The 11627-nt window shown below is 57.6% G+C and overlaps 1 protein-coding gene across 1 annotated transcript; it reads left to right on the plus strand.

The window, feature by feature from the left end:
• Positions 1–2557: 2557 nt before the first annotated feature.
• Positions 2558–9006, plus strand: LOC149751439 (uncharacterized). Its single transcript, XM_089926985.1, has 2 exons — positions 2558–6057; positions 8563–9006. Exons 1-2 carry the CDS (start codon positions 2831–2833, stop codon positions 8702–8704), a joined length of 3369 nt encoding a protein of 1122 aa, XP_089783111.1. The 5' UTR covers positions 2558–2830; the 3' UTR covers positions 8705–9006.
• Positions 9007–11627: the final 2621 nt, after the last annotated feature.

Here is an 11627-nt window from a genome sequence, read left to right on the forward strand (position 1 = left end):
ACCGAACCACTATACTTCTTGTTGTTTGCATTGTGATTTGTTTAAGTTCACTAACTCATCATTTAACACAAGTAAGATAGTTAAAATTCAAAAGAAACCAATTCACCCTCTCCTCTTGGCTTGTCACCTTGGGCAACAAGTGGTATCAGAGCAAGGTGCTCCAATAGTACTCATTGATCTCACAATCAAGAGTTAAAGATCATGACAACCCAAGTGGGATGTATTATGAGTGAGGGGCAATCCGCAAATAGACCACCTCTATTTAATAGCACAAACTACACATATTGGAAAGTTAGGATGAGGATATTCATTCAAGCTTTAGATTATGAATTATGGTACATCATTACTAGAGGGCCTCACACACCCACACTTAATATAGAGGGCACTATCATACCCAAACCAGAAATGGATTGGAATGAAAGTGATATAAGATTGGCACAATTAAATGCAAAAGCTATAAATGTACTTTATTGCTCTTTAGATATAAATGAATTTAACAGAATATCTACTTGCATCTCTGCTAAAGAAATTTGGGACAAACTTGAGGTCACTCATGAAGGGACCAATCAAGTCAAGGAGTCAAAAATAAACATATTAGTACACAAGTATGAATTGTTTAAAATGGAGTCTACTGAGTCCATAACTGATATGTTTACTCGTTTTACTCAAATTATAAATGGGCTTAAGAGTTTAGGAAAATCTTACACTAACTCTGAATTGGTGCAAAAAATTCTCAGGTCTCTACCAAGAATTTGGGAGGCCAAGGTAACCGCAATTCAGGAAGCTAAGGACCTCAACACACTGCAATTAGAGGAACTTCTAGGATCACTCATGACCCATGAGTTGACAATGAGGGAAAATTCGGAAGAAGAGGTCAAGAGAAGAAAGCCCATTGCCCTAAAGACTACCACCTCTAAACAACAAACTGAATCAGAAGATTCAGATAATGATGATGAATTTGATGAAGAAGGGATGGCTGTGCTTGGAAGAAAATTCAGAAAATTTATGAGAGGTAAGAATAGATTTTATAAAAAGAAATCCTTCCTCAAAGGTAGCTCAAGCAAAGAAAAGGGTAAGGACAAAGAAAAAGAAAAAGAAACTCCTATTTGCTATGAGTGTAACAAACCCGGGCATTATAAGATAGATTGTCCAGATTTGAAATGGATGGCAAGAAAACTGAAAAAGAAGAATTTCATGGCTGAATGGAGTGAAAGTGAGGAGTCAAGTTCGGAAGAGGAAGATCATCAAGAGACGGCCCAAATGTGTCATATGGCCAATGACGATGAGGTAGATTCTGAACTTGAATGTGATTTTACTGTTGACGAATTACATAATGCATTCTTAGAACTCATGGAAGAACATAAGAAGCTTATTGTTACGGGGGAACTAAGCCGCCATGCTCCACGTGACCGGCACGCGCGCCCATGAAGACTACGACTGTCCTTTGATCCAGCAATCCGACCCCGAGTCGGACATCTTCGGCTCCACAGCCCGACCTCGAGTCGGCTGCCCTTCGATCCAGCAGTCCGGCCCCGAGTCGGACATCTTCGGCTTCGCAGCCCGACCCCGAGTCGGCTGCCCCTTAACCTCAGCACCGCAGCCCGACCCCGAGTCGGCTGCCCCCTGATCCAGCACTCCGACCCCGAGTCGGAGATCTCTTGATAACGACAGGCTGCTTCCCAGAGGCACGCCGAGGCCTCCTGCTCCACTACTCCCTGCAACGGCTGTATCCGATGCTGTTCCACGATCTCCTGTATCAGCCGTACAAAGCGGAACTCCACTACGCCCTGTCATGGCCGTACCCAGCGCTGCTCCACGACGCCCTGTAACGGCCATGTCAGTGGCCACTCCATCGCGCCCCACGATGACAAACCCCCCTGAGAGACCCCCCAGCCAGGTATATATGCGGCTGGGGGGAGAAGGGGGGGTAAGCAATATCTTCCAGAGCACTCTCTTGCTTGCTATTATTATCTCTCCTTCTCCTCCAATCTCCTCTGACTTGATCGTCGGAGGGCCCCCACTACCCCAGTGGTGGTGCGAGGCTTGCTCGCAGGTTTTCCGGTGGAAGGTGGAGCGTAACCAACACCAACCAAGACAACTCAGACGGAACCCCGTTCACACCGCTGTGTCAATCGTTCTCGGTTTGGACCACCAGCAACAGTTGGCGCTAGAGGAAGGGACTGATCTCAGAGCGATCGTAATGGCACGGCGAGGTGGTCGTGGAGCTTCCAATGCCTCCGGTCGCGGGGCCTCTCGCGCCTCCGGCCGGGAAGCCGCTGCGTCTCCAACACATTCTCAGCAACACTCCACCATTCCACCCCCCATTCAGATGGTCGAAGCCGCTCAGTTCGACCAGTTAGCCCAGCAGGTTCGCACCCTCGCGGAGGCAGTGCAGAACCTGCAGGGTGTGATGTCTCGAGCGCCACAGCGGGCCCAGGAGCCGCTGCCCCCCGAGCGCTCACCTGTCTTCCTCAACCCGCGCTCCTTCCTCTCCCATGGGGAGGAGCGCCGGCGCGAGGAAGGTTCTCGAGCACGGTCCATTCTGCCATGACCTTCTCATCGAAGCTGCGCGGGGTACGAGAGGCGGACCCGGGCGCGTTCTCAGACCCCCCAGTCCTCGAGGGGCCCGCACTCCAGTCGGTCCCCCTCGCGCCGCTCCTTGTCTCCCACCCACCGGTCGCGCTCCCTGGACCGGCGGGTGGACGATCTCCACAGACAACTCCAGGTCCTGAAGGGCCACTCCAAAGATTTCTTCGCCGACTTGGAGATCTCCTCCCAACCGGCGCTTGCCTCGAGGATCCTGCGGACCCCAAATCCGCCGGGATTCAAAATGCCGGCGATCGAGCCCTATGACGGGGCGGCGGACCCGCGGGATCACGTGGAGAGTTTCAGGACTCTTATGCTCCTCCATGGAGCATCAGATCCCCTCCTCTGCAAGGCCTTCCCGGCGACCCTCCGTGGCCCAGCCAGGGCGTGGTTCGCCGGCCTGGAGGCTGACTCTATCCAGTCCTTTGACCAGTTCACTCGCCTCTTCATCAGCCATTTCGCCGTCAGTAGCCGGCGGCGATTGGTTTCCGACTCCCTCTTTGATGTCCGGCAAAACGAGGGAGAAAGCCTGCGGGATTACCTTACCCGCTTCAACAAGGCTACATTGGAGGTCCGGAACCTGAGCCAGGAGGTGGCTCTCTCAGCCCTGAAGCGTGGCTTCCGGAAGGGCAGACTCACCTTCTCCCTGGACAAACGCCTGCCGCGGAGCTTCCCGGAGCTGTTGTCTCGGGCGAACCAGTATGCAGACGCCGAGGAGGCAGCCGCCCACCGGAACAAGGAGGCCGCCGAGGCCCCTCTAAAGTTCGGGAAGAAAAGGCGAAAAGAGGCACCCCAGAGGAGGAGCCCGACGCCTCAACATCGGCGCAGAAGCCCGTCACCGGCGAGGAACCACGGCGCCCCACGCCCTCGTTCTCCGCACCGACGCTTCAACCGGTACACCCCACTCCTGGCCCCCCGGGCCCAGATCCTTATGGAGGTCAAGGGGCGGGAGAACCTCCCGGTCCCGAGGCAGATGAAGAAAATCCCTGGGAGGAGGCCCTCTCGGGCGTACTGTGAGTACCACCGAGACCACGGCCACGACACCGAAGACTGCTTCCAGCTTCGGGACGAGATCGAGGCTCTCATCCGCCGAGGGCGTCTCGGTCGATATGTAAACGACCGACGTCCCCCCGCAGACCCGCGTCCGGCCGACCCGGCCCCTCAGGAGCCTCGGGAGCAGAATCGACCCGTCGCGGGCGTGATCCACACCATCACTGGGGGCTGCTCTCGGCCCGTGAGGAACGCAGGGGGCTCGGTGGAAGCATCAGGGGTGGCCGTCGCGAAGAGGCAGCGGGTCGGAAATGTAATCACTTTTTGTGATGAGGATGTAAAGGGGGTTCAGACCCCCCATGATGATGCCATGGTGATCTCCCTCACTATGGCGAACTATGATGTAAGGCGTGTTCTTGTGGATAGTGGAAGCTCAGCTGATATTTTGTTTTACGAGGCCTTCCAAAAGATGAGCTTGTCCCGACAAGTGTTGCACAAAACATCCACCCCCCTCATAGGATTCACTGGAGACGCTATCTCGGCCGAAGGTGTCGTTGAGCTGCCTGTGACTGCGGGCGTTGCACCCGCAGAGGCCACGGTGCGGCTCGGGTTCTTGGTCGTCCGTGTTCCCTCGGCCTACAACGCTATCCTCGGACGACCCGGACTGAACGCCCTTCGCGCGGTGGTCTCAACGTACCACTTGCTCATGCGGTTCCCCACGGCGGCCGGGATTGGAGAGGTCCGAGGTGACCAACCGACCGCAAGGCAATGTTTCTTAGCAACTCTCAAAGGGAAGAAGCCCGTAGAAGCCTTAAGCGTCGAGTCCCTCGACGCCAGAGACGAGGTGGCCTTGCGGCACGGGGAGCCGGCCGAAGGTGTGATCGAAGTTCCCCTCGAGGAAGGTCGCCCGGACCGGACGGTCCGGGTCGGCACCAATCTCGACCCGGGAGCTCGGGCTCGGTTGGTGGAATTCCTCCGAGCCAACGCCGATGTATTTGCCTGGTCGGCGGCCGATGTACCTGGGATCGACCCGGAGGTCATTTCTCACGCCCTCAACGTCGACCCAACCCACCGACCAGTAAAGCAGAAGAAGAGACACTGTGCCCCGGATCGGATCCGAGTGGTCGACCAGGAGGTAGACAAGCTCTTGGAGGCAGGATTCATAAGGGAGGTCAGCTACCCCGAATGGCTGGCAAATGTCGTACTTGTCCGGAAGGCGAGCGGAAAGTGGAGGATGTGCGTCGACTACACCGACCTGAACAAGGCATGCCCCAAGGATAGCTTTCCGCTTCCGCGGATAGACCAACTGGTCGACGCGACTTTCGGATATCAGCTGCTGTCTTTCATGGACGCCTTCTCCGGCTACAACCAGATAATGATGGCTCTACAGGACGAGGAGAAAACTGCCTTTATAACAGACCGGGGGCTGTACTGTTACAAGGTAATGCCCTTCGGTCTGAAGAATGCTGGCGCCACTTACCAGCGCCTCGTCAACAAAATCTTCAAAGGGCAAATCGGCCGGAACATGGAGGTGTACGTGGACGATATGCTGGTGAAGAGCCGCCATGCAGACCAGCACATCGCGGATCTGGAGGAGACTTTTGCCACCCTGCGGAAGTTTCGCATGAAGCTGAACCCAGCGAAGTGCGCCTTTGGCGCTTCGGCCGGGAGGTTCCTCGGTTTCATTGTCAACCAGCGGGGGATCGAAGCCAACCCTGACAAAATCAAGGCTATCCAAGATATGTCCCCTCCGACCAAAGTGAAGGAGGTTCAGGAGCTCGCTGGGAGGGTCGCCGCGCTCGGACGATTTGTGGCAAAGTCGGCCGAACGCTGCCAACCTTTCTTCAAGGTATTGAAACGCCCGAAAGACTTCCTCTGGACGACCGAATGTCAAGCAGCATTCGACCAGCTCAAGGAATACTTGGCGTCTCCTCCCCTGCTGTCCAAGCCGCAAGAAGGGGAGATGCTCTACCTTTATCTGGCGGTCTCCCCAACCGCAGTCAGTGCGGTACTGGTTCGGAAAGAGGCAAAGTTCCAGAAGCCTGTGTACTACATCAGCCGGGTCCTACGGGATGCCGAGACGCGGTATACAAAGGCGGAAAAGATCGCCTTCGCGCTGCTCACCGCGGCCAGGAGGCTTCGCCCCTATTTCCAGGCTCATCCTGTCACCCTCTTGACCGATCAACCACTGCGGCAGATCCTCAGCAATCCTGAGAATGCGGGACGGCTGGTGAAGTGGGCAGTAGAACTTGGTGAGTTCGACATCCGCTACCAGCCCCGACCCGCTATCAAGGCCCAGGTGCTCGCGGACTTCCTCGCTGAGTGCACTGTGCAGGAGGCGGAACCTAGGCCGCCGGAAACACCCAGCCTCGACCTCCCAATCTGGACGCTTCACATTGATGGGTCGTCGAACCCCGAAGGTGGAGGGGCCGGGCTGGTCCTTACCAGTCCCGATGGAGTGATAGCCGAGTATGCCTTGAGGTTCGGATTTTCAGTGACCAACAACGAGGCGGAGTATGAGGCCCTAGTCACGGGACTCAAACTCACCAAGGAGCTCGGCATCCGGCGCCTGAAGGTCTTCACCGACTCCCAGCTGGTGGTCGGGCAGGTCCGTGGGGAGTTCGAAGCCCGGAACCCGACCATGCAGAATTACGTCCGGAAGGTGCAAGCACTCATTCCCGACCTCGGCAGTGTCGACATCCAGCAGGTCCCAAGAAGTGAAAATGCCAGGGCCGACAGGCTATCCCGCTTAGTGAGCGCAGACGCGCACAACTTGTCGAGGGCGATCTACCTGGAGACCCTGGATGCCCCGAGCATCGGCGAGGCTGGAGCGGTGATGGCGATTGACCCGGAGCCGTCTTGGATGGACCCGCTTGTCGCCTACCTCGCCGAAGGGATCCTCCCTGAAGACGAGGATCAAGCTCGGTGACTTGTTATGAAGTCCGCCCACTACGTACTCAACGAAGGGAGGCTATATCGGACCTCGTTCACCGCCCCCCTCTTAAAGTGCCTCCGCCCCTCGGAAGCGGCCTACGTCCTCGGCGAAGTCCACGAAGGCGTCTGCGGATCCCACTTGGGGGCTAGGTCCTTGGCGCACAAGATCATGAGGCAAGGCTATTATTGGCCTACCTTGTTGGAGGACTCAAAGGATCATGTACGGAAATGCGACGCCTGCCAGCGCCACGCCAACGTCCAGAGAGTCCCTTCTGTCCCCTTGGCACCAATCACTGCACCCTGGCCCTTCGCCCAGTGGGGAATGGATATCCTCGGACCACTCCCCGTCGCTTCAGCTCAGCGGAAATTTTTGATTGTTGCAATCGACTACTTCACCAAGTGGGTGGAGGCAGAGCCGCTGGCCACTATCACGGAGGTGCAAGTCCGGAAGTTCGTGAAGAAGAACATCATTGTCCGATTTGGGGTACCTCGGGTCCTCATCTCGGATAATGGGCGACAGTTCGACAACAAGCATTTCCGTGACTTCTGCGAGGAGTTCGGGATCGAGCATCGGTTCACATCTGTGTCGCATCCCCAAACCAACGGCGAGGCCGAGGTCACAAATCGGACAATCCTCCAAGGAATCAAAGCGCGAATCGGTCGGACGGGGCAAGCTTGGGTCGAAGAACTCGAGAATGTCCTTTGGGCGTATCGGACCACGCATCGGACCCCTACCGGGGAGACGCCTTTCAGCCTAACCTATGGCACGGAAGCCGTTGTCCCCGTGGAGCTCGGACTTCCCTCACCTCGGGTGGCCGCGCACCGACCCGAGGCCAATTCGGAACAACTCCGAGGGAACCTGGATCTCTTGGAAGAAGCGAGGGAAATGGCGCAGGTTCGGATGGCGATGTATCAGCGGAGGGTGGCCCGATATTACAACTCCAAGGTCCGACCGAAGCTTTTCAGAATCGGAGATCTGGTGCTAAGGCGAGCTAAAGCATCTCGACCTGCGGAAGGTGGGAAGCTAGCGCCAAATTGGGAAGGCCCATATAAGGTTCGCTGGGTAAACCGACCTGGCTCCTACCAGCTGGAGGCCCTAGATGGTCGAGAAATTCTAAGGAGCTGGAATTCCGCTAACCTGCGGATGTATTACCAGTAGAACGACGATGCCAGAAAGACAGTTCAAAAATGTATAACACTTTGCATTTCAATAATTTCTGATTACAACGGCGTGCTCGTGTGATTACAAGGAATTCCCAGGGGGGAATTAGGGTGTAAAGAAAGTAAAGAAGAGGTGGAGACTCCGAGGAGCTGAAGATCTGGGATCCCGAAACCTCCATCTGAAGCGGTTGCAATCCCGTCGGAAGTGGGTGCTTCCAACCGGAGGCGCCATCGGCGTCTCACGAAAGAGACGAAGAGCCGGCGCGGATGAAGAAGAAGTGGACGAAGGAGAAGTCCACATTGCCTCCAACCAGAGGCGCCATCCACGCCCCACGAAGAGGATGAGGAGCCGCCGCCGACGAAGCTCCCGCTGCCTCCAGAGGAACGCCACCTCCAAGGGATATTCCGGTCCTCCCCAGTGTTAGGGGAGAGAAGGAATACAAGGGGGAAGAGCATATGGAGGCGCGGTCCCGGATCAGGCGTCTGGTGCAGAGCTCAATCGGGAGGCTGAACTTCAAGGAGGGGAGATGTGATCCCGGATGAAACGCCTAGAGCGGAGTTCCGCCGGGGAGACCCTCCTTGCTGATCCCAGATGAAACGGCTAGTTGGCTGAAGTCGCGAGGGAAGCGCCTCCCGTTCCTTCGGCAGGAGTCTCTCAGCCATGCGCCAGAGAGAAGGTCCACGATCCATGGCAACTTGAACAGCTCCGGCTTGGCAAACTCCATCGCACCTGCACCTGTATTTATAGCCAAACTGCAGCCCCCCGGTCGTTCCGATGCGGGTGGCTCCCATAAATGCGGACGCATTGAATCCGGAGCCGTTCTGGCTCTCGAGGCGTATCTTTCCGCGATTTCCTAAGCGTCATTCTCCTTAATCGCATTCTTTGTGCAGGACACTCCGGGTGGCACGTACCCCTAGGTCCACATATCTCCGCTCGCGCCCAGGCCGCATCCGCCTCGAAGAACGCGCGCATCGCGGCCGCTTAACTGACACTCCTCGCAAGCAGCAACTGGCGATCCGATTTCCCAGGTAACGCATCAATTAGCGTTTAATGCCCTTCTGGTGTTCCCCAGGCAATGCTTGGAGAAGAGGAGAAACACGATCGCAGCTGGCCACGGAGAAACCCCGTCGGGCTGCAAGCGACAGGCGCATGGCCAACGAGCGGAATTTTCCGAGGCACGGCCCTCGGATGCCAGGCTAACCCGATGATCATCCCGGGAGCAGACTAGCCTGAAGCCCCGACCGGTCGCCTCGGCTTGCGCCAGCCTTGGCCGACCAACGAGCGGAATTTCCCGAGGCACGGCCCTCGGATGCCAGGCTAACCCGATGATCATCCCGGGAGCAGACTAGCCTGAAGCCCCGACCGGTCGCCTCGGCTTGCGCCAGCCTTGGCCGACCAACGAGCGGAATTTCCCGAAGCACGGCCCTCGGATGCCAGGCTAACCCGATGATCATCCCGGGAGCAGACTAGCCTGAAGCCCCGACCGGTCGCCTTGGCTTGCGCCAGCCTTGGCCGACCAACGAGCGGAATCTCCCGAGGCCCGGCCCTCGGATGCCAGGCTAACCCGATGATCATCCCGGGAGCAGACTAGCCTGAAGCCCCGACCGGTCGCCTCGGCTTGCGCCAGCCTTGGCCGACCAAGGAGCGGAATTTCCCGAGGCACGGCCCTCGGATGCCAGGCTAACCCGATGATCATCCCGGGAGCAGACTAGCCTGAAGCCCCGACCGGTCACCTTGGCTTGCGCCAGCCTTGGCCGACCAACGAGCGGAATCTCCCGAGGCCCGGCCCTCGGATGCCAGGCTAACCCGATGATCATCCCGGGAGCAGACTAGCCTGAAGCCCCGACCGGTCGCCTTGGCTTGCGCCAGCCTTGGCCGACCAACGAGCGGAATCTCCCGAGGCCCGGCCCTCGGATGCCAGGCTAACCCGATGATCATCCCGGGAGCAGACTAGCCTGAAGCCCCGACCGGTCGCCTTGGCTTGCGCCAGCCTTGGCCGACCAACGAGCGGAATCTCCCGAGGCCCGGCCCTCGGATGCCAGGCTAACCCGATGATCATCCCGGGAGCAGACTAGCCTGAAGCCCCGACCGGTCGCCTTGGCTTGCGCCAGCCTTGGCCGACCAACGAGCGGAATCTTCCGAGGCTCGGCCCTCGGATGCCAGGCTAACCCGATGACCATCCCGGGAGCAGACTAGCCTGAAGCCCCGACCGGTCGCCTCGGCTTGCGCCAGCCTTGGCCGACCAACGAGCGGAATTTCCTGAGGCCTAACCCTCGGATGCCTGGCTTAGTGCCGGAAGAATTTTCTGAGGCCTAACCCTCGGATGCCTGGCTTAGTGCCGGAAGAATTTCCTGAGGCCTAACCCTCGGATGCCTGGCTTAGTGCCGGAAGAATTTCCTGAGGCCTAACCCTCGGATGCCTGGCTTAGTGCCGGAAGAATTTCCTGAGGCCTAACCCTCGGATGCCTGGCTTAGTGCCGGAAGAATTTTCTGAGGCCTAACCCTCGGATGCCTGGCTTAGCGCCGGAAGAATTTCCTGAGGCCTAACCCTCGGATGCCTGGCTTAGTGCCGGAAGAATTTCCTGAGGCCTAACCCTCGGATGCCTGGCTTAGCGCCGGAAGAATTTCCTGAGGCCTAACCCTCGGATGTCTGGCTTAGGGCCGGAAGAACTTCGAGAGTCAGGAGTCGGCAAGACGCTGCCAAGAGTTAAAAAGAAAAAAAAGAGGAGGACGAAAGCGAGATGAAGAAACATTCGACTTGTATTAATTTTCATTGTTTCAGGGCCAAGGCCCATACAATTTGGCAAAACGCCGACATACAAAAAAAAGAGGACAACGAAAGGTACAAGAGGTCAGCTTGGAGGAACCCCCGGGTCGGGAGCGTCGGGCTCGTCCGCAGGGGGTAGGGAGGCGGTAGGAGAATCAGCAGGCGATGGCGCCGGAGAGGAGTCGAGAAGGGAAATCCCACTCAGGTCAACTTCGGGGTACTTAGCCGACACCCTTGCCAGGCCCTCCTCGAAGCCTAAGATGAAGGATTCGGACCCCGCGTCCGACGCGTCACGGACGAACTCGTCAGACTGACGATAGGCCCGTACCGCCTCCGACATATCACGGGTGAACTCGGCGGACTGACGATAAGCCTGTACCGCCTGGCGCCCGATCTCCGCACTCTTCTCGGCCAGCGCCGCCTCTGCTCGCTCCGTAATCTGAGCCTTAGCCTCCAAGACCTTCGCCACAATCCGGTCTTCAGCCTCGGAGGAGACCCTCAGCAGATTAGCCTGAGCCTCCTTATGCTTCGCCTCGGCAGCAGTGCGAGCGGCCTCAGCTTCCTCCAGGCGCGAACGGAGCTCTTGGTCGTTCGCGCGGGACCTCTCCAAGGCTGACTCCAATTCGCCCAGTTTGGCTTCAAGAGACCGGGTTCGGTTGCGGGCGCTGTCGGCAGACCGCTGAGCCTTCTCCCACCTCTCTCGATAGTCCGCGACCTTCCGGGACTGCTTTTCAGCTCGTTCCTCCGCCTTCTTAACCCTGCTTTCGAGGCCCGAGGCGACTTTGAGTTGCTCCCGAGCTTCCAACAGTTGCTTCTCGAGGGCGGCGAAGCCGAGTGCCCGCTCTTCGGCCTCCCGGAGCCTCGCCTCGAGGTCCCCGGTCGTCCTGCCCGCCACAGCCTGGCCTCCCTCTTCCACTGCTTTCAGTCAGTCCTCGGCCTTCGCTAGAAGCCCCGCCTGTTCCTTGTAGCACTCCTCTAGACGGATCATGTACTGGGCGAGCTAAGAGATAGAAAAAGTGAGGGCGTCAGGCGGAGAACAACAGAGCTAATAAATGGTGAAAAGCAGCCAAAAGAACACTCACCGACATGAGACAGACACAGCTGGCAGCCCCGACGTCAGAGACCCCCAACTCCCGGACCCGCCGACGGTCCTTCTCCAGCAGCACTGTTTCGATGAGGTTTCGGGCGC

Source organism: Phoenix dactylifera, chromosome 13, assembly GCF_051530095.1.
Source record: "Phoenix dactylifera cultivar Ajwa chromosome 13, Ajwa_hap1_PhDact_Kaust_v1.1, whole genome shotgun sequence".
Lineage (NCBI taxonomy): Eukaryota > Viridiplantae > Streptophyta > Magnoliopsida > Arecales > Arecaceae > Phoenix > Phoenix dactylifera.